This window comes from Orycteropus afer, unplaced genomic scaffold (genome assembly GCF_000298275.1).
Source record: "Orycteropus afer afer isolate SDZICR_OR568_19922 unplaced genomic scaffold, OryAfe1.0 scaffold00009, whole genome shotgun sequence".
Lineage (NCBI taxonomy): Eukaryota > Metazoa > Chordata > Mammalia > Tubulidentata > Orycteropodidae > Orycteropus > Orycteropus afer.
In genome coordinates, this window is record NW_006921596.1 from 7,974,526 (window position 1) to 7,998,106 (window position 23,581).

Here is a 23,581-nt window from a genome sequence, read left to right on the forward strand (position 1 = left end):
AAGGAGCTCTGGTGGTGCAGTGCCTAAGGCATTTGACTGCTAACCAGAAGGTTGATGGTTCAAACCCACCAGCCGCGCCCAGGAAGGAAGATGGGACAATCTACTTCCATAAAGATTTACCACCTTGGAAACCCAATGGGTGTTACTATGAGTCAGAATTGACTTGATGGCAGTGGGTTTATGGTGTATACACCCAGCTGCTAACTAAAAGATTGAGTCTACCCAGAGGTGCCTCAGAAGGAAAGCCTGGCGACTTACTTCTGGAAGATCACAGCCATTGAAAACCCTAAGGAGCGCAGCTCTACTCTCATACACATGGGCTCACCATGCATCAGAGTCTACTCGTTGGCAACTGGTTTGGGTTCCTCTTTTCCGGGGGCAGCCCTCATGAATCTCCCCTGCCCAGCTTCCCTCAGAACTACATATGAAAAAGGCCTCCACCCCAGCCAAGCTCCCAGAAGTAAAGATATTCCTTTTGGGATGTTTTGCCTTTAAACACTTCCTTTGTATTTAGAAACAAATGGTAATTACATTTTTTCCTGGCACTCCAGATGGTGAGACTCATCCCACTACAGCACCACTTGATCACACGCCTCTTCGCCTCTTCCTCTTTGTTTTGAGCTGTGGGGAACTGCTGTCAAGCAGGAATTCTCCCTTGGGAGCCACTGAACTGCTGGGTGTCGGCCCCTTGCTGCCACCTGGCGGCGTCCTGCACCTCTGCGCCCTCCCCGCTCTGCCCCACCAGTGGCCAACAAGGACATAGAAACCCAGGCATCACAGCTCAACAGAGCTGAAAGATCAGGAAACCCTCAGGCCCATCTGCTCGCCTTAGAAATGAGAAAACCACAGCTCAGGCTGGGGACATGGCTTGCTAAGGTCACCCGCCTTAGGCTGGGATCCCTCAGAAGCCTACCTTAAGGTTTGAGTGCAAGTAGCTTATTAGGGCAGTGTAGAGAGCTGATTGGTGGCCCTCCAGAAAAGATATGTCCACATCCAACCCCTGGAACCTATGAAAGTAGCTTTAGTTTGAAAAAACAGTCTTCACAAATGTGATTAAGTTGAGGACTGGGTGATGAGATCATCCTGGGTTACCTAGGTGAGCCCTGAATCCAATGACGAGTGTCCTAATAAGAGAGGAGAGGAGAAAACACAGAGACGAGGAAAAGGAGATGTAGAGACAGAGGCAGAGAATGGAATGATGCATCTGCAAGCCAAGGAATGCAGAGTGTTGTCATTCCCACAAGAAGCTAGAAGAGGCAAGGGAAAGATTCTCTGCTAAGCCTTCAGAGGGGCCCCGCTGACATCTTGATTTCAGAGTTCTAACCTCTAATGCTGTAAGAGAATAAATTTCTGTTGTATTATGGCACTGTATTTGGGGTAATTTGTTACAGCATCCCTGGGGAAGTAATACAAGCACTGAACCCAGCAAGTATCAGCAGAGGATGGGAAAAATGAGGCTGGGAAGAGAAGGTAGCCAAGATAGTGTGTTCATGAGTAGGTTATTGCAATGGACAATTGAGGTTTGACCCCACCAGAGACCTCTAGGAGGCTGTATAGGATACACCTCAGAGTTGTCCTAGATACAGAGACTGGGGCATACATACCCACTGATGTAGTGCCTAAGACATTTAACTGCTAACCAGAAGGCTGGTAGTTCAAAGCCACCAGCCACTCCTCAGAAGGAAGATCAGGCAATCTGCTTCCGTAGGGATACTGCCTCAGAAACCCAAGGAGGGGTCACTAGGAGTCTAATCAACTCAACGGCAGTGAGGGTTTGTTTTTTTTTTTTTTTTGTTTGTTTGTTTTTTTAAGCTTCCTTCAGTCATTGCTGAGAACTTCTGGCTGTGTGAACTCCCCGCACCTCCACCCTTTCCTGGGCTTGGACTGAGCACCTTCTGAGGCAATCAGGAGCCAAATGGCCTGGCCTGGAATGGTGAGTGCTGAAAGCACATGGGCGGGGCATCAGTGACATCTGCCTTAGTCCCAAAGTGAGCTGAAGGCAAGACCAAGCCTTCTTTCATTAGTAACAGACACTTTTGAGCTGTTACCATGTGCCAGGCACTATTGGAGAGGCTCTTTCCCTAAAAGTGAGAGTGACAGACAATGTCCTCCACTCTTGGAGTTTTTATCCTAGTGGGTTGGCTGAACAATGCGTACAAAGGGTATAAACAGGCAATTTCAGGGAATGATAAGGCAAATAAAATAGGATGCTGTGAGAGGGGGCAGGGGGCGGAGCGTTACCTTAGCGAGGGTGGTTAGGGAAGACTCTATGAGAAGATGCCATTTGAGCTGGGGTGTTTATGGTAACCAGCACCCATCTGTCAGTCTGTTGTACTGTGATGGCTTAGGTGTTGCTATGATGCTAGAAGCTATGCCACCAGTATATCAAATGCCAGCAGTGTCAGCCATGGTGGACAGGTTTTAGCAGAGCTTCTAGGCTAAGAAAGACTTGGCAATCTACCTCTAAAAATTAGCCAATGGAGACCCCATGGACCACAATAGACTGTTGTCTGATATAGTACTGAAGATGAGCTCCCTAAGTTAAGCGGTACTATATAGTAGCCAGGGAGCTCTGGTACCATAGTGCCTAAGGCACTTGACTGCTAACCAGAAGGCTGGCGGTTCAAACCCACCAGCCACTCCTCAGAAGGAAGGTTGGGCAATCTACTTCCATAGAGATACCGCCTGGGAAACCTAAGGAGGGGTCGCTATGAGTCGGGTCCGACTCGACGGCACATAACAACAATAACAACATACAGTAGCCACAATGAGGGACTCAGACATGCCAATGGTCATGAAGATGTGCAGGACTATGCAGCATTTTGTATGTTGTCCATGGGGTTGTCATGAGTTGGAGTCAACTCGGGCAACTAACAACCACGATTTTATGGTAAGGAGTCAGCCAGGCAAAGCTCAGGGTAAAAAAATAAAAAAGCTCTAGGTGTCAGGGAGTGAGCTTAACAGGAAGGAGGCAGTGTGGCCTGAGCAAAGTGAATGAGGCAGCAAGGTGGCCTGGACAGAGTGGCCCGTGAAGAGTGAATGAGGTGATGTGAGACCTTCTAAAGAACCCTCAGAACTTCCCTCAGCATGCCTTCCTTGCTGCCTTCCTGCTTAACAGCCACCAATTCCCATCTCTCTTAGAGTGATGGCTCTCATCGTGGGTGATTTTGTTTCCCTGCCCTCCAGGACATTTGGCAATTGTTATGGATTGAACTGTGTCCCCCACAATTTATGTTGAAATCCTAACCCCTGGTACCTGTGAACACAACCTTGTTTGAAAATAGGATGTTTGAAATGTTATCAGTTATGTTACTCTGAGGTCATACTGGAGTAGAATGATGGGTCCTTAATCCCATCTGAGTGATGTCCTATAAAGAGGAAAAAGAGACAGACAGAGGGAAAAGGGCCATGTAATGACAGAGTTATGCTGCAGCTGCAAGCCAAAGAGTGCCTGGGACTGTCACAAGCTGGGAGATACAAGAAGGATCTTCCCCAAGAGCCTCCAGAGAGAACATGGCCCTGCCAACACTTTGAATCTGGAGTACAAGCCTCCAGAAACTCTGGTGACATAAGGCCTAAGGCATTTGACTGCTAACCAGAAGGCTGGCAGTTCAAACCCACCAGCCACTCTTTGGAAGGAAGATAGGGCAATCTACTTCCATAGTGATACCACCTCAGAAACCCAAGGAGGGGTCACTATGAATTGAATTGACTTGACAGCAGTGAATTGTTTTTATTTTTGGCCTCCAGAACTGCTCACAGTAAGTTTCTGCTTCTTATAAATAAATTCCTGTTCTTATGTGGTATTTTGTTATAGCAGACCTAGGAAACTATGGAGACATTGTTGATTGTCACAAATATGTGTGTGTGTGTGAGAGAGAGAGACGGAGAGAGAGAAAGAGAGAGAGAGTATGTGTTGGAGAACACTACTGGTGTCTAGAGGGTAAAAGCCAGGGGTGCTGCCAAATATCCCACTATGCACTGGACAGCCCCTCGAAAGAGGATTATCCAGCCCAAATGTCCATAAGGCCATGGTTAAGACACTTTATCTTAGAATACAGACAGTACCCCTACCCACATATTCAATTCCTCCCCATCCCTCAGACCTTATATCTGCCACTCTGCTCAAGCCACATGGACTTCTGAGTTCCTCGAACACAGTAAGCTCATGCCTACCCAAAGCCCTTCCCTGGCCTCTCTGTCTTCTTGACTGGTCCTATATCATCCAGGTCTCAACTAAAAGTTACCTGGGGAAGAGGCCTCTTCTGATTATTGACTCTAAGGTTGCTTCCCCCTCCTTGCCAGCCACGTGGCCTGCTAGAGTATCTCCATCGTACTTGGCCACTTTCTGAAACCATCTCATTATTTATTTGTGTATTTGTTTATTCCTTCTCCCTGTTAGAATTAAAGCTCCATGAGGGCAGGGGCCGTGTCCAGCTTCTTTGCTGCTAAATCCACAGGAGTTAGTGTTTTGCCTGGATCACAGTAGGGGCTCAGTGGCTATCTGGACAATTAAGGAATGAACCCTGACCATGAGGATCATTTCTGTCTGTCTGTCATTCAGACATACATATATTTATTTGAATAAACCAAAACCAAACTCACTGCCATGGAGTCAATTCCAACTCATAGCAACCCCCAATGGGTTTCCAAGGTGGTAAATCTTTATAGAAGCTGATCACCCATCTTCCTTCTGCAGAGCAGCTTGTGGGTTTGAACCTCCAACCATCTGGTTAGCAGTCAGATGCCTTCAGAACAAAGCCACCAGAGCTCCTTAAGACAACAGTTAAATGCTCAGGCCTGGCAATCTGCTTCTGAAAAGTCACAACCCAGAAAACTATGGGGCAGTCCTACTCTGCACACATGAGGTTACCATGAGTTGGAACCAATGTGCTAACAACAACACATGGTTATCAGCTCCTTAAGGATTTGGGCAATCTTCATGTTTAGAATTCCCACACTGGCACAGCGCTGGCCCCACTAAGTGCGTATTGACCTGACTCTCCTGCATGATATGATGTGATGTTACTATGCATCCATTTTCTGCTCTGTAGGATTTCACACCAATTTCCTATCCATCTAGGGAGTCTCCTCTAATCGCCAGTGAAGCTCTCTCATTCTGTTTCTGAGTTCTCCAAAGGGGTGAATGCTCAATAAAGCCAGCTGGAGAGGAAGCTTTCCCATAGGTCTCAATATGTGCACATTCTTCTCTGGCCTTACAGCAATGATTGAAGATAATCTCACGGAAAGCTGGTAATACCCCACCCAGCTGTTTTATTTGAACCAATCAGGAGAAAGTATTCAACATCTTCTGCCTAAGGCAGTTGACTGCTAACCAGAAGGCTGGTGGTTCAAACCCACCAGCCACTCCTCAGAAGGAAGATTGGACAATCTACTTCCGTAGTGATACCACATCAGAAACCCAAGGAGGGATCGCTATGAGTCGAATCCGACTCAACAGCAGTGAGTTTGGTTTTTTTTTTTTTTTGGTCTGAGGCCAGAATAAATGAAAATAGCCATTTATGAGGAAGACTGGCTACCCAAGGAAAATTCACTTTTCCTACTTTAGAGTCCTAAGAGTAAGTTTTTGTTCCTATTCCTTCACAGTCCACCACCATCAAGTGATTCCAACTCATAATGACCCTATAGGACAGGATAGAATGGCCCCATAGAGTTTCCAAGGCTGTAAATCTTGAGGGAAGCAGACTGCTCTGTCTCCTGCAGAGTGGCTGGTGGGCTTAAACCACTGACCTTTTGGTTAGCAGCCTAATGCATTAATCACTATGCCACTCGTGGCTCCGTCCACCATTTTATTCCTTCACAGACTACTATTTAAATGATATCAGAGGAATTTTCAAAGAAGACTAGACCTTTAAACAGCTAGGGAGTTGGTGAGCGATATTAGTAAGAGCTCAAGAAATTCCTGGAAGGTGGAAAGAAGATGAAAGAATGAAAGGACAGAAGGGAAGCAGAAAGCCACAGGGGCTTAAAGAATCCTCTGCCCAGCATAACCCAGAGAGGCTCCAGGTGTGAGGACGGGGCCCAGAAACATGCTAGTTAATTGATAGTTTGTCCATGGACACCTATTCTTGCTGGATCCATTCGCCTAACCCCCTTGTTTCTCCCATCCAGAGGTAGTGGAACTTTATTCCCAGGCCAACACACACATACATACACTTTTCTTTAAAGAAATTGAATGAATTACCTGGGGAAATTCATTTGCTCTCAGAATAAGTTCTAGTGCTCTGGATAAAACCCCTTTAAATCTATCCTTTGGGGGCCTAAAGGCCATCTCCCTGCCTTTAAGAAATGAAGCCAGCCTCTGAAAAAGTCCCATCATCCCACCCACCCACAGTTACAAAGCTTCTCATCAGAAGCAACCTCATACAAAGAGGAAACCTTAAAAAATGCAACCCGGTGTCCCATTCTTAAATATTAGTGTATCAAGAAACATAGCAACAAAACCAGTGGCAGGAAAGAGAAGGAATCAGATAAATAGAAATCTGACCCTGAAACAAAACAAAACTCAGAAAAACAGATTAAGTCAAGGAAAAGAAGAAAATTAAAGAGGAAGGAAAAAGCTCTAATTAATACATTCAGAGAGATTAAAAATTGTATTACATCCATTTAAATGCTGATTGATTGTGTATAGACTCAGAGAATAAGAAAATCAGAGAATATGAAAGAGTTTGTGGAAATAAATACATGATGGCCAGACCTAAAATGTAGAAGTTGTTGAATGACAAGGTTAAGGAAATTTCTAGAATAAAGATAAAAAACAAGAAAAATTGAGGTTTTTTTTTAAAAAAAAAGAAACATCAGGTTTGATGCAAGAAATCCCATATTCAACCAATAGGAGTCACAAAGAAAACAGAGGTAGAGGAAGAAATTGTCAAAATGAAGGAGAAAAAGGAGACAGTTTATGAAGATGAAAAGGATTTGATTTTAATCTGAAACAAAAAGTATTGAACAGAATAAATATTATCTAAACAAAAACTCACATCCAGACTTGTCCTGGAATTTCACAGCACCAAGGATAAGGATAACACTAGAAAATCTTCCAAAGAGAAAATTTGAGGCATATACTAGAGAATGAGATTCAGACAAGCATCAGACCAAGATGGCCTGGCTTCAAATTCTGACTTTCAAATACAACAGATGTGTTATCTTGGGCAAGTTTTTCTGCACCTCGGTTCCTCCATCTGTAAAATGGGGGATAATGGCAGTATCCATCTCATAAGAGTTGTTGTGAGGATTAAATGAATTAAACTCACGTATAAAAGACTTAGAATAGTTGCTGAAGTATAACAAATGCCATATATTTCCTTAGTATTATAATAATTCAAAAGGAAAAAACAAAACAACCCCAAAAAGAAAGTCAGTAATTACTTGTTATGGACCTCATGATTGTCCCTCCAGTGTTCATTCCATTCTCCCCATTATGGGGCAGCTGGGTGACTTAGGGAAGGATGAGGATGTAACACCACCCCCTTGGCCTAAACCAATCATCCTAATTCTATCAAACAACTCTTTAAGTCTGGGATGCCTAAATGAATCTAGTAAGAGTGAAGCTTTCTTCCTGTTCTAGCTTCTAGAACAAAATGTATGACCATGAATGAAACCTGACTAAGAATGAAGCCATCACAGGGGCAGGACAAAGCCCAGAGCATCATCAAGAAATAAAGTTAGAGCCATGATCAAACTATGCCTGAAACCCACACACTCTTTATTGTTTAAATTCATTTGAATTGTGTTTTCTGTTACATAACATCCAAGAGCATCCTCTCTGATATGCTCTGTATGCCAGAATCTCCAAGCCAAGGCCAACCTTGCACCAAGTGTTACCTGGATGATGTAAGATAGTGATAAGCCTTTGGATGAAGCACTGATTGAGGAGAAACTCAGGGTCACCAACAGGGCCACAATAAAGGTAACAATGTTCATGAGGATATCCATTCTCAGAGCAAACCACCTGAGAGCACAGTTAAAGTAGAGGAGGTGGCTGGAGTTTTCATCATTAAGCATCTTAAACCTAAAATTAAGAAATCAGATAAAACAGGAGATTAGGTATGCTTCCAGGGGCTTAGGCTTAGGTGTACTGGAGAAATAAGATAAAGGGAAATTTTAACCAACGGGGAGATGCACTTTTACATGGTAAACTTTTGCACAAATGAACATAAACCCATGCTCTTTAGAATCTGTTACATATTTGATCTGTACCTATGTTGAGTATGGTGCTAAATGGACTCTTTCTGCCTCTTCTAGAACTGGCAAGTAGAACCTGCAGCTGAGAACAAAAGGTTCTGAGTACTTCGCACACTAACATCCCCAAAGACTTAGCAGGGTTAACAATGGCCCTATGATCTATAAAAAAAAGTTGGGGGAGAGGCTGTAGGTGAGGTCACCTTTAAGGAGAGTCGGTGTTCATGGTGGCAGTGGAAGAGAGGGTGTCAAACTGGTTCCCCTCCCCAAATGAGAAAGAGAAAGAAGGTAATTGCTTATAATGTTGGGACATGCCTTCAAGGAGAGGAAGCTGGCATCTTGTCCCCTACCATATGTCCACTGAGCAGAGAGCTTGCTGAGAAGAGAAAGAGCACAGAGGAGAGTGACAGAGATGATGCAGCCAGAGGGTAGCAGCAAGATCCACCCCTAGAGTTCCTTGTTCCCCAGATGGATGGGAATCCCTGCGGGGTACAAATGGTTAATACACTTGACTGCTGGCTGAAAGGTTGGCCATTTGAGTTCACCCAGAGGCAGTTCAGAGGAAAAGTCTGTCAATCTACTTCTGAAAAAACAGCCATTGAAAATGCTATGGAGAACAGTTCTAGTCTGACACACATGAGAGTGCCATGAGTCCGAATGTAATATCAACAGTAACTAGTTTTGGTTATAGGAGCTCTGTAGCATAGTGCCTAAGGCACTTGACTGCTAACCAGAAGGCTGGCGGTTCAAACCCACCAGCCACTCCTCGGAAGGAAGGTTGAGCAATCTACTTCCGTAGAGATACCGCTTCAGAAACCCAAGGAGGGGTCACTATGAGTCAGGTCCAACTCAACGGCACATAACAACAACAACAGTTTTGGTTATGGAAAGCAGATGTTGCCAGTGCCTTCAGTTTCTAGAGTTGGGAGTGCAGAGGGAAGATGGCATTAGGGCCTGCAGTCTTCATGTGGAATTACTAAACATGAGGAATCACCTACATCAAAGAAATGCAACATGACAGATGCTGCCACCCAGTGATTGGCTGAAGACACTCTGGATCTTATTAATGGGGCAGTGTCTAGCAAAGCTGCTTGGGATTTGGTCCTACTGGGCCTTCCCCCTGCCACACCATATCTGCACAGTGAGCTGTGCAATAGAAGGGTAAGCAGAAGGGAGAGAATGGCTCAGATTGGGGCAATTCCCTGAAGGTATGTCTTGCCCTGGTCCCCTATATCCTCCTGTCATCAGAAGACCAGGGGCAGAAAAATGTGAGGCTATGTTTAAAAGAACCAGGTGTTTTCTCCAAACCCTGATCCATACACACCAATGTGTATATGGATTTTTCCCCTCTGGGGGAAAAGGGAGAGCTTTGACTTGAACCAAGCAACCGACCAGTTGCCCTTGTGTTGGTTCTGACTCATGGCAACCCCACGTGTCGTAGAATAGAACTGGGCTCCACAGGGTTTTCATGGCTGTGACTTTCCAAAAGCAGATCATCAGCTTTTGTACCAAGGCATCACTGAGTGGGTTTGAACCACCAACCTTTCAATTAGTAGCCAAGTGTGTAATTTTTTGTGTCACCCAAGAACTCCTGGTGATCTGAATATGATATTGAAATGTTAACTGGACTGAACTAACCATTAACCAAAGAGACATCAGACGAGGTAGACATTGAGGATTCCCCTGACCTAGAGGGAAAGGAGTTATGTCAGAAAAACTAGTAGCAATTACTGGGGGTGGGGCTAAAATCTTTCAATATTTAAATCTCTAAACAGTGAAGATTTCTCCACTGCACAGTTGCACAGTTGTGAACATCATCAAGCATTGCAGCTGCATCCTGTTCTGGAACTCCTCCAAGGATTCTCTGTAGAAGCTCCTCTGGCAGCCATCCTGGGCCCTACAGCACTCTCCTCCCTTGTGCCCACTCTAAGTTATTTCTCCAGAGCTAAGTCAAAATACTCTTCCAACACCATGATGTTTCTATGATGTAGTTATAAAGCCTACAAATTCAACTGAAAGATTAAGTGACATAGAAATCATCTGTGGTCTTATCTGTGGGGTTGGTTAGACTGAGTAGAAACAAAATCACTAGCTGGGATCAAAATGGAATTTGATCTCAAACCTTTTTATTTATTTATTAATGCTATAGCATTTCTCAACTAGTGGCAAAAGCAATACACGTCAGAAGCTCAAACCCTCTGGAACATCTGCTACGGGAAAACATATTAAAAGTAGGGAGACCCCATCAATCATACAGGGTCCAGCTCTCTCTGGAATTCTCTTGAATATCTTGGAGGAAACTCTGCAGGAAGCCAATGCTTGAAACAGTTTTGTTTATTGGGGGTGAACAGATGAATAGCTCCATGGATGGGAGCCTTTTCCTCATGACCAGGACATGAGAAGGGTCTATGTGTGGATGCAGGATCCTTGATGGATAATGTTGAGGTCAAACCAGTAACAGGATGAGCTGTTGATTGCACTAAAGACAGAACTGTGATGCTAAGTCTATATTGAGATCCTGAGTGGTGAAGTTTGAAGACAGTGTGAGAGAGAATTAGATGCAATTAGATTGAAATGTGTGTTAGATTTTTAAGGAAAGAAAAGATAGAAAAATGTAAACATCTATGTGACAGAGATTGTTATAGATTTACCAAACTCCATTTACTTTTCCTCCTATAAACTCAGCAGGACTACATTCTCCAGCCTGCTTTGCAGTTAGGTAAAGCCATGTGACTGAAGTCTGGCCAATGAATGTACAGAAGTGATGAGGGTCCCCACTAGGTTTGTTCCATAAAAACTTTTCACAAACCAAAAACCAAACTCACTGCCGTTGAGTCAGATCCAACTCATAGCAACTGCCACTTGGGTTTCCAAGGCAGTGACACTACAGAAGTAGATTACCCAGCCTTCCTTCCAAGTAGTGGCTGGTGCATTTGAACCACCAGCCTTCTGGTTAGCAGTCAAATGCCTTAGGCACTATGCCACCAGAGCTCCCTTAATCCTCCTCTTTCTTCTTATCTTACAGTTAGATACAAAGGATCCTGGAGAAGACTTCAAGGCCCTTGGGGATAGCAAAGCCCCGATGGAAAGAGATTGAGTACCTGAGTATGGAATAGAACCCTCATTGAATTATAACTTGAGGAAGAATGAACATTGTGTGTGTGTGGGTCTGTGTGTTAAGCTCCTAAGATTGGGGTTGTTTATTACAGCGGTGAGTCTACTGTGACTAATACTATATATATATATATATATATATGTGTGTGTGTGTGTGTGTGTGTGTGTGTGTGTGTGTATATATATATGTATATGTATATATAGCCTTTTAGAATTTTTCTGCTGGAAGGCATCTCAGAAATTTACTAATCTAGTCCTCCCAACATTTTAAGAAGGAGGAAATTAGTCTATCCACTAAGTGAATAATTTTAAATCTTAATTTTACTTAATACATAATAACATGAAAAATACTATTTTAAATTGTAAATAAAGGAAAAAATACTTTAGAAAAAGAAAACCCTATGAATAGAAAAGAAAAAAGACTGGAAGGAAATATCTGGAAATATTAATAGGATTTGAGTTTGAGGCCTATGAGTGATTTTTTTTCTTTTTTCTTTCTGCTTTCCTATATGTTCCTGAAGTGAACACATTTAGTGAAAAACAAAACATGTGAAATCACATACTGAAGTTGTCATTGAATGAGCTCCCCTAATTTACATCTTCATGGGGCCCCAGAAGCTAGGAAGAAAAGCCACACATCATAAAGTGTGCCTTCTCAATTCTGCCAGGTCTTCATCTAGAATCAGTCACCAGTGAGCCCCGACTTCCCGTCTCAGAGCCAGAAAAGCCATGAAGTAGGGAACCCTGGACCAGGGGCCCAGCCAGGACTCACTTGTTGATGCAGTTCTCCTTTTTGTCGTAGGCGTGAATGATGCCCAGCCCCTGCATGGAGGAAGTGATGTGGGAGAACCAGGGTGACCGGCTGATGTTCTCCACCTTCTTGAGCTCCTGGACTCCTCTATGGAACACACTGCAGGAAAATTGAGAGGGGCCAAGAGGGCCTCACAGGGGTATCTCAGTGGGGTCACATTTGGCACATGCAGATTCAAGTATTCAATCAACACAAACTGGGGAGAATGAGTGGGCCACCATTCTCCTCTAAGAGGGTACATCCAGGTGATGTGAGGGGAAAAGGTCTGAGAAATGTGAGTATACCAGTTCTTCATTTGGTCTCACTTCTGAGTGCTTTTTGCATCATGAGTGATTCTAGTGATCTGTTCCAACTCTGGAGGAAACCTTGGACTGTCAATTGCCGACACGTGATTTCCTAAAGGCACTTTCAGAGGTAATTTTGACCAAATGTTATTCTAGCCTCAAAAGGTGCCTTGAGCAACTCAAACAACACAAACAAGAGCACAGACAGGAACAGCAATCAGATAAACACAGGGATTATAAAAATGAACCCCAGCCCACGGAATCCACTTTAAAAGCTGACATCCAGAGCAGGCTCAGAAATTATTTTATTGGGTCAACACAGTAAATTCTTAGAGCTGGAGATAGAGGCCATGTGTCCTTCCTCAGGGCCACCAAGGAGGCAGTGGGAAAGGAGGTGAGAGCCCAACTCTCCCAGACCCCAGGGCACTGGTACGATAGCCCCTCCAATTCCTACCCAGATGCCAAGGATGCCCAAGCCCAGATCTGAAGCCCTGATGTATTCCTGTACCCAGATTCCCCACTGCCCACCTGTTCCCTCTACAGACTTGCCCCACAAACTTGAAACATCCAAACCCAAACTCATCATTTTCATTACCCAAGTGCTTCTCCTCCTGTATCACCTCTCTCCACATCACTCCCCACCTTGGAGTGACCCTTGGTTCCTCTATCTACTCAACTCACAAAATCCCACAGGTAATGAAACCCCAATGATTCTGTGTCAATTGGAAATGGCTCGGAATCCACCCCTCTTCCCTCTTCCTATTGCTACTGTGTACATCTGATCCACCTCGTCTCTCTTGCAGATTCTACATCTCAAGAGATGCCTGATCTTTCAGTTGTTCTATCCACCCCAACACACTTTGGCCAAGGCCATCTTTCTAAAACACAGATCTGAGTATCCTTGGATTAAAACAAACAACTCAGTTTACAAGTAGAGGTGGGTCCAGGAGTTGTGGGCTGAATCTTTTACAATTTAAGGCATCTCTTTAGGACCCTCAGTATCCAGCACAGAGCTGGGCACATCTAGGAGCATAATAAATATTTTATTCCTATGGACCCTCTAAGTTTGTATAACATTGTATTCCATTTCTACTTTGTTGCTGTGAGGTGCCATCGAGTCAACTCTGACTCGTAGCAAGCCTATGTACAACAGAAGGAAATACTGCCCAGTCATGCACCATCCTCACAATCCTTGCTATACTTGACCCCATCATTGCAGCCACTGCATCAATCCCCCTTGTTGAGGGTCTTCCCCTTTTCCACTGACCCTCTACAAGACACTGATAGTCATATAGTCTCATTTTATCCTCACAATAACCCCTGTAAAACAGATGAGGCCTATAGAGATATGCATGTGTGTGCATACACATAAATTTTTGAGGCATATATTTTAATGATTACTACTTTACAGATGAGGAAACTGAACTTTGCAGAGTTTTGCTGACCCCTTCAATGTCCTCCGGCTAGTTTTACAGCAGAGCTGGGGCTCTGATATAAGATTTCTGATTTCCAACCCTTTGTTCTCATGCAACACCAACCAGTGCTACCTGCTGAGAACTCCAGCTTAACTCAGGACCAAGTCTTCTTGGGAGGTTGGGATCATTGCTACCTACCTGGTTTCTCTGAGTGGACTTGAAGGTGACCACAGCCCCAGCAGGAGTTCCCAGGACAAATAAGCTTGAGGCTTTCTCTAACGATGCCAATGGTTGGGAATGGGGCAATTTTTCAAAGCTCAGAGGGACTAAGGATTGGTGTTCTGTCTCTTCAGCAGCAGGAATGACATAGCCTCCCAATTGAGAACATATCAGCAGACAAGCTTACTACTTTCCTGGCCTGAGACAATTGACTTAACCTCCAATATATAATATCTACCTCACATGGTGGCTCCAAGGCTAAAAGATCAGGATGTATGCAAAGCACTTAGCATAGCACCTGGCATTTAGTAAGTACTAAAAATCAACGTGCTCCACCATCAGAGCAGTCAGCAAGTGCTCGGCATTATGTGGTACCCGGCCATTGTCTACGGCCAACTGAGGATGCTCTGTGTTGATTGGAAATGTACGTCTGTGGGTTTTTCCTTTTCTAAACAGAGCATCGACCTACCGTAAGAGAATGATGAAGCCTACAGCAAGGCCAGCCAGGACTAAAAGGACCGCAGGAAACACAGCAGCCAGTATCACAAGGATAAACACCACCATAAAAAACTGCTGCAGGAAGTTCTCGGCATGAAACGGCAGCCTAACATCCAGTTCGTCCATATCCTTGGAAAAACGGTTCATTAGCCTGCCAGTGGGAATCGTGTCAAAGAAGCTCATTGGGCTCTTTAAGATCTGTGGATAAAAGCAGAGAGTCAGTGGAGATGTGTGTTCAGTAAACCCCAGCCGCTCTGCTGGGATTGCAACTGTAGAGCACAGGGCCCTGGCTGCACAACAGGCCATCTTGGGAAAGTGAGGGTGCTCCCATTATTGTGGCCACCTGGAGAGAGGAGATGTGAGAAAAGTCTGGTTTCTGTAAGGAGCTCCAGAGAGAGTCCCTCAGGTCAGGCTTCTCCAAATCCAGGGTGCAGTTTAGGGTAGGGGAGGCAGGTGCCTTTGGAGAAGGGAGGATTATGGCCCCACAGCTATGAGAAGCTAAGTTCCACTGTGGACTCTGCCCCCAGTGTGCGGGCCGGACCTGTGTGTTCTCGCCAGTGTTCTCACAGCCAATGGCTGCTGCCCACTGCAGTAGTAGAATTAGGAGGGGCTAGAAGCACTTCTTGAAGCCCTCGATGTACTCAGGGTTCGTTGGAACGGGAGATGCTCTCTTGGCCTAAAGATCTCTGCTCCAGAGTCGCTTACTCAAGGGGACCTTCCTGACTCTCCCATATTCACCCCCTGCCTAGTCTAAGAGCCCATGATGCATCCCAGTTTGCCTTCAAAGTTGGTAATTAGATACTCAGGAGACTCTTCCTGCACCAGACTGTGGACTCCATGAGGGCTATGTCTGTCCCCAGAGCCCAGCATAGTATCTGGCACATAGTTATTAGTTACTTTTGAGTTACTCCCTGCCTCATGTGGACCCTATACACAATGGAATGAAATGCTGCTTGGTCCTGCATCAGCCCCACAATCAGTTACAAACCAGACCATTGGGATTCCTGGAGTTTTCATTGGCTCATTTTCAGAAGTAGATCAGCAGGCCTTTCTTCCTAGTTTGTCTCAGTCTGGAAGCTCTGCTGAAACCTTTTCGGCATCATCACCATATGAAAGCCTTCACTGATGGACAGGTGGTGGCTGCACATCAGGTGCACTGGCCAGAAATCAAGGCCAGGTCTCACATGGAAGGTGAAAATTCTACCACTGAACCATTATTCCCTCTTTCTGGCACATAGTAGGTGCTCAATAAACCTGGTTGTGGGAATAATGGGATGCACATGCAGTACCTTGTCAAACACTCGGTCATGTAATGAGGAAGATGCCATCAGTGTGGTCTTGGTGAAGGTGAAGCCTTTGGCAACGCTGAACATCAGCACGGACACCATGCTCCCCACGTACACCCACTGGTATAGATGTCCCCCCATGTCTGCCAGCACCATGCCAATCTCACACACAGTCTTGTTGCCCTGGGGCCCACAGGTTATCTTTGGAGAAAAAAGCACAAAGCATTGGTAAACTGTCAGGAGAACAGGAATTTTTCATTGAGTGAGTCTAATTATTAAAGGTGAATCACATGTGTGAAATCAAGTTGATTCTCTTTGGGGAACTTTGAACTTTCCAGGGTCCTCCTCCTGGGTGGCCATGACTCCAAGGGGGCAAACCAGACAAGTGTGGGCAGCCATCCTGGACTGGCTGGCTGTATCTCAGGAGCTCAGAGTGGATGCTGAGTCACTGAAACAAACTGAAAGCCTAGAGTCTATAACGCTGGCTGAGCAAGCCCAAAGCAGAATCGGGGACTCACCTCAAGTGGGCAAGTGGCCTGGCAGAAGCCACCAGGACTTCAGGGAGATTTGGGGCCCTCTCTATACAAAGGGCCAGCTCCATGTCCCCTCCCTTTCCGTTACTCAAGGGTCAACTCAAGGGGAATGGTTGTACCCTGCCCTGGAGTCTCTAGTGGGGAGGAGAGTGCCTAGTGAACTCAAGGGGTCTTTGGAGGATTCAAGGAGACCATAGCTCCATCCCACTCAGGTGAGAACACACATTTCTACTAGCAGAATACGCCAGCATAGCATTTCTGCTCCAAAGAAATTGACAGCTGCATTTTTTCTCTGAGTTGTGTGCTTCAAGTTAAGACTGCCTTTGGGGAGCAAACAAGCTCCTTCCTTCTAAATGCAATTTTGCTGATTACAGTAATAGCGGAAATGTAAACCAGAGGTGGCTGATGGATGGGCATCCACGAAAGCAAAACCAGCTCACTTATAAAAAGCCCAGTTTGGAGAGGAAACTACTGTGCCTTAGGTGGTGCCCCCTAGGATCTGGGGGGGCAAGCACATGGGTCTGTCATCATTGCTGCATGCTCAGTTAGCCACTGGCAGCTGGCAAGCTCCAAGCCTTGGAGGCTTCACCTTGACTCTAACCCTAGGCTTCCCAAGGAAAGGGCTCTCCAGGAACAAGAGGGAATGGGAGAACACACATGTTCCAGAGATGGCTCTACCTCTGCACAAAGTAAGCCACCCACTGGCTTCTCCCACTGGTGATAGCCCCAGGAAACTGTGCCAAACTGAGAAAACATAGCAGCCTCTCTTCCTTACAAATCTCCCCGATGCCTCCTCACTTTAGTTGTTATAGCAACAACACTACACCAAAATATAACATTGGAGGATGACCAGGTGAACCCCCCAAGCATACTGTGGGACTCCAGGAAAGCTTTGAAACTACTGGCCCAAAGCTAGGAACTTCCAGCAAGCTCAAGTGAGAGCAGACTTAGCAGTAGGGGCCCTGGTCCAGAATAGAGCGCTGAGGAGCAGTGGCCCTGCAGCAGTGGCCCTGATCTGACCCTTGCATGTCCCATTCCTGTGAGGAGCCCTTAGGGAGCTGAGCACCAGGCTGTGTTCATGATAAAATGTCAGTTTCTCTTCAGCGGCCGGAAGACACAGATCTATGTTAGGCTCTCTTGGCCCCTCCTATCCCCTCCTCAAAGGCATCTTACAATAGAGGCTGCAAACAGACCCTATCACAAATGAACCCTGTCCCACAGGCTGCAGGCTGCCCACAGATACGGTATATTTCATTGAATAATCTTTTTAACCAATACTTTCAAAGGTGGCATATAAAAGTCCAATGCCCTGTTTGTCTTGAAAAAGCAAAGAGGATTTTGGGAATCCTCATCATATAGCATCAGCAACTGACCTCAGCTCCATGGAAAGAGGCTGGCGGATGCTCATTGCCCGCAGTGTGGTGCTAAGCATATTCAGACCCTCCACCAGCACACAGACTAAACCTATTCCAACACCAAAGGGAAACTCACCTGTGAGCCCTTGTCTAACCAGAGGCCCAGCCACCAGTTGCTGAAGGCGGAGCTGCCAATCATCAGGAGGAAGAGGGACACTGCAAAGAGAGAGAGGAGGTACCCTGCAAGAGAGGGGGAAGCCCATGAGGGTATGAGGAAGGGACTGTGCAGGGTCTACCTTCCTCAGCCCTGACCCTGCTGGGCTATTCAAAGCCAGCAGGAAAAGGATTCCCACCCCTGGGAGCCACCTTCTAGGCCAATGCAGTAGTCTGGCTTTGGAGCTCTGGCACTCAAAAGGGACATCTGTTCCACTTGATTGGAAATTGGGTCCAAATTATCAACATCTTGGAAAAACCATCCCTATGCATGTAATAGAAGCGAGTTGATACTCTCTAAAAACAAACAAATAGAAGTCTCATCTTGTTGCGGAGAGATGGGGAATGAGACTACGAGGCGTGTTCTGCACACCATGATGGAAATCTCCGTATGGGAGGCAGGCAGCAAGCTGATTGCTGCTGGACACGGGGATCAGAGTATGAGGCTGCAGAAGAACCATCCTGGTTCACGCTGCTGCTCACTCCGTTTCAATAAAATAGAGTCTGGCAGCTTTAATGGAGATAAAGAATGATTCCATTTAAAAGGCTATATTATCAGGCTTGAGATTTTGAAGGAGGAAGAAACAAAACAAGCATTGATAAACAGCCCTAACATAAAGAGAGTAATTGTTTAAGGAATCATAAAACATGATCCCATCAGCTTAAGAAAAGATTTTTTTTTTAAATGAAAATTAAGAAACCCATTGTTGTATACTGAACCTCCAGAAGCCTTAATGTACGTGTGATACGTTTTCCAGGTCACTGACCCTTCCCGGGGGGATTCGATCTGGACGAGCTGATGCACAGGAGCTATGGAAACAAAGACAAATCCAATAGCATCCACATCCGAAGGTGAGGAGCCCCATGAGGCAGGCACACGCCAACCGCATGCTGCACACCCCCTGGGGCAGTTATGAACCTGCCTTCAGTTTCCCCTGCTTGCAAATGTCCAACACTTTTGCCCCTTTTAGATTATTTGATCCTTATTCCAGCTCTGCGGGCTTTCTGAGAAATATTTATTAAGCACTCAGTATGTGCTAAGGGCCCTGGTAGCACAGTGGTTAAGTGCTTAACTGCTAACCAAAAGTTTGGTGGTTTGAACCCAGCAGGCATTCCATGGAAGAAAGACGTGGCAGTCTGCTTCCATAAACATTACAGCTTGGAGACCTTATGGAGCAATTCTACTCTGTCCTACAGGGTCGTTATGAGTCTGAATCCAACTCTACAGCAATGGGTTCGGGGTATGAAATAGGCCCTGGGGATGCAGGGGCTATTAGTGTGGTTGCCCAAGAAGCAAATCTGCTTCTAAGAAGAGGAAATGAATACAAGCTCCTAACCAAAAATTTGGCAGTTCAAGTCTACTCAGAAATACCACGGAAGAAAGACCTGGCCGTCTACCTCTGAAATCTCAGCCATCAAAAGCCCTGCGGAGCCCAGTTCTACTCTGACAGACTCACCGGCAAACAGAGAAAGAAAGAAAGAATTTGGAAGATAAAGGGAGTAGGGAAGAGAAGACAGCCAATAAAACACGTATCATTAAGCCCGGTATCACTGTGGGAGACCAGAGCTTAATGCCAGGTAGAGAAGACTCAGAGCCAGTGTACAACAGACACCTTGGAGTTTTTCCACATGATGGGAGGAATTTGGGATAGTCCTACACCAACTCTCAATGGCTGTTGGCTTACGACTGCTTCTAGGGGATATTAATTCACCAGCACTTCCAGGTTGAACTGTGACTGCTAAAACAGACTTCTTCTACCAGAAGGAGCCCTCAGGCAAAGAAATGCAAAGCTGCAGTTGGAAATGGGGCTGCAGGCACTCAAGTGGTAAAGAAGGAACATGGGCAAGGCCCCAGCATCATCTTCTACTAAAAGCAGTTACGTCTACTCAAGCCAGCCTCATGGCGACACAACGTGTGTCAGAGTAGAAATGTGCTCTTACGGTTTTCAAAGGCTAATTTTTCAGAAGTAGATTGCCTGGCCTTTCTTTCAAGGGACCTCGAAGTGGCGTTGAACCTCCCATTTTTCTATTAACAGCTGAGGGCATGAACTGTTTGCACCACCACGGATTCCTAGCTTCTACTACAGGGGTTAATAAGAAAGAGGGAGTTCCTGTCTTCTCAGAGCTTACACCATGCAGGAAAATGAAGGTTATCCTTAGCATCTGCTGCATGGGATTTTGATTCCTTCCCTAGGACTTTCTCAAAACAAACAAGTAAACAAATCAATTGCCAGCTCTTACTCATCGCAACCCCATGTGTACAACCGTGCTCCATAGGATTGTTGCAAGCTATGATCTTCTGGAAACAGGTAGCCAGGGCTTCTCTTCAAGGTGCCTCTGGGGGGGACTCAAAACCACCACCCTTTTCAGTTAGTAACTGAACTCTTAACCATTGGCACCACCCAGGGACAACATGGCGTTCCCGAGTCCTCTCCATTTCCCAAAGTGAAGGGAAGGAAAATGGCTGTCAGGCTTTCATAAACAGAACATTGCGAGGCACAGGCATGCCGGCTAAAGCAGCTCCCAGCAGCCGAATGCCCTTGGCTTCCCTCTCTTCCATAGAGAAGTATGAAAATGTCAGAGCAAAATCATAAACCATAGTTGGCTACTATAAACAGAGATAAATAGAGCTAGACAAGGAGGCACCCCCACACTCGGACTCTGCACTCTGCCCAACAGGGACCGCTTTCACACCTCAAAGGCGCTTGGCCGAATAGAGCCACCATTATACTCTCTCCCTGGAAACCTTTGCACATCTTTGAAAATTTCCAGCCTGACTCTTGCTCATTTTGTCTCCCCATGGGCCCACAAAACAAGGGAGCCGTCAAGGCGAGTGGGCGATGCCTCATGAAGGACATGCTGGAGCACAAAGGGGGCCGCTCAGACCCTCTCGCAGCCTGCCAGCCTGCCAGGGTGCTGCCAAGGATCTTTACACCTTTGCTGCATTCAGAAGATGTTCTGGGGCCAAGCTGGCAGCAGGGCTGCCTTTAGTTGTTCACAAACATCTCCCCTTCCTGCAGCTTTCAGAGCATTTAACAGTCCAGTCATTTATCCTCAGGCTTGGGTAAAATGGTCAGAATTTCACTTGGCTCTCCAGAGGGTGGAGGTGGTGAGGACAAAAGGAGCAGGATTTACTCTCTCCACAGGACCCCAAACCAAGGGGCTTTTGAGCAGAGAGCGGAAGAGATGGCCAGGCACCTCGCTTCAGCCAGGGAGGCCACCAGAGCAATAACAGTATCTATCTTAATATTTCAAACATGTATTGCTTTGTCACAAGCCGTGTTAATCATGCCCTACTTTATCAATTCAAAGATTCACTTTTTTTTTTCTGCACATTTTAACAGCTCTGAAATCAGGATGGGTTTTCGTTTGATAGCATGCCATATCGTTTAATCGGCCAAGATTTTTCTTTCTAAGTGGTACATAAAATGGTGATCTTAAAATGGATGGCATCTTAAGTCGGATGAAATACACTAGGGTTTTTTTTTTTTTTTTTTTTCCCAGCTGCACGTCATTGAGGAACAGGACTCTGGCTCAGGAAGCCATTCTACTGAGGGCACTGTGAGGTTGAAGCCTGTGGGGTTTACCCTCTGCCTCCTCCATGCCCAGCACAGGGTAGGGCGGGGAGCAGGTACTCTATAATATGGAGTGGATGAAGGGCTGAAAGATAACAGTGCCTAAAGAGACCATGCATTGTAGGCTGTTTAGCACCATCCCTGAGCCAGCCTGGCCTTCGCCAGGCTCATCTCCCAATCCCTTCATACTCACACACCAGCCCAGTCTTCTCACCACAACGTCCCTGCCAAATGTGTACATATCCTTGAAGGATCAGTCCAGAGGTCCCCTCCTCTCTGCAGTGCTTCCTGACTCAACACTCCCACTCTTACTCCCCATTTCTCTTATCACAGCCGCCCATGATTGTCCATTGGGCTGCTATCCCCATCAGACCTCTATGGTCAGTCCTATGGAAAAAGGATGGAGGCAGTCTTTTCTTCATCTTTCTCCCCCAGCCTAGCTCAGTGCTCAGGGCATAGTAGGTGCTTAGTCTTTGTTGAAAGAATGAATGACTTATCCAACTTTGATTCTGCCATTGCTGTCTAATACTTTCTCAGTGCCCCCTATAAAGAGTAGGAAACATCTGTTACTCTTGTTTTCCTCTTATTAGTCCCTGTGCATTGCTTTGATCTCTCATAATAACAATAACAACAACAACAACAAACTATTGGGGGGTTACTGTGTTAATCACTTCCTTTAATCTTCTCATTTAATCTTTGCAAGAACCTCTGAGGTTGGTGCTATTAGATTTCTATTTTATGGATTAGGAAACTAAGGCTAACAGTGGCCACATAATTTGCCCAAAGTCACAGTTACTGAGGGATGGAGCCAGGATTCAAATTGAGGCAGTCAGACCCCAAGGCTCACACTCCAGCAGACCATTAAACCCACTGCTATCGAGTTGATTCCAACTCATAGCAACACTATAGGACAGAGTAGAACTGCCCCATAGGGTTTTCAAGGCTGTAAATCTTTATGAAAACAGACTACCTCTTCGTTCTCTCATGGAGCAGCTAGTGGGCTCGAACCACCAACCTTTTGGCTAGCAGCCAAATGTGTTAACTACTACACACCACATCTGCTATACCCTACACTTTTCTATCCCAAGCAGCAGATACTCAACAGATATTTAAGGCTATGTAAGTGAGAAAATGAATGGCCAATACCTTTTATATCTACAAATTCTGCATCTGTTTCAGATTCTTTCCCTTCGCCTTTCTCATCTCTTGGAGCCAAAACTAGGGTAAGAAATAAAGAGAGATCTGTGTCCATTCATGAGCTCTAAGCAATAAGAGAGGTAAGGTTCTAACTTGATTGTACCAGTGTCTTCATCTTTCTCAGCAGGGCTCTCCTTAAGGGCTTCCACCATCGCTGCATTATAAATGTGCTCAGGATCCTGGGAACAAAAGGAAATTCCTTCTGAAAGCTCCATGACAGAACTTCTAGACCCAAAATTATGCAGGAAGACTCTCAATCTCTCCTGCCCAAGTACCCAAGGAGTTACCTTGAATTGCAACCCTCTGAGGTTGTGGATCAGCTTTGCATAGTGCCCCCTCTCCTGCATCAACTTCATGTGGGTTCCCCTTTCACAGATTTCTCCATCCTCTAACAAGATGACTTCATCACAAGACTCCAGGAACTGCAGAGAGAGAGAAACAGCCTAATGGGCTTCTGCCTTGGTAAGAGTGAGGAGAGCACCATGGCAAACGCCCTTCCAGTGAGTCCTGGGCTTACCTAGTGAAGGTTTTTTAACTTCAGCACTTCAGACTCCAACCCCATGCTAGGGCGGAGTAGAATTGTGCTCCCTAACATTTTCTGTAGATGATTTTTTTGGAAGTGGATAGCAGACTTTTTCCAAGACACCTCTGCTTAGACTCAAACCTCCAACCTTTTGCTAGCAGCCAAGCACATTCACCGTTTGTACCACCCAGAGATTCCCTACTGACATTAAACCGAAACAGTAAACCTATTGCTGTCAAGTCAATTCCGACTCATGGTGACACCACCTGTGTCAGAGTAGAACTGCGCTCCGCTTTCTCTTACAGAGTGACTGGTGGGTTGTAATGGCCAACCTTTAGGTCAGCAGCTGAGCCTTT

General features: G+C 45.6%; 1 protein-coding gene across 1 annotated transcript in view; it reads right to left on the bottom strand.

Annotated features, from left to right (window-relative positions):
* ABCC12 (ATP binding cassette subfamily C member 12) overlaps positions 1-23,581 on the bottom strand; it is a 77,669-nt gene that overhangs the window by 9,564 nt on the left and 44,524 nt on the right. Inside the window, exons 14-22 of the mRNA XM_042781705.1 lie at positions 22,990-23,124; positions 22,806-22,881; positions 22,652-22,723; positions 18,651-18,740; positions 17,854-17,957; positions 15,833-16,030; positions 14,515-14,741; positions 12,089-12,226; positions 7,846-8,032 (exon numbers count right to left, since the gene is read on the bottom strand). Of these exons, the coding sequence (XP_042637639.1) occupies positions 7,846-8,032; positions 12,089-12,226; positions 14,515-14,741; positions 15,833-16,030; positions 17,854-17,957; positions 18,651-18,740; positions 22,652-22,723; positions 22,806-22,881; positions 22,990-23,124 (1,227 nt within the window). The remainder of the gene's footprint in view (positions 1-7,845; positions 8,033-12,088; positions 12,227-14,514; positions 14,742-15,832; positions 16,031-17,853; positions 17,958-18,650; positions 18,741-22,651; positions 22,724-22,805; positions 22,882-22,989; positions 23,125-23,581) is intronic.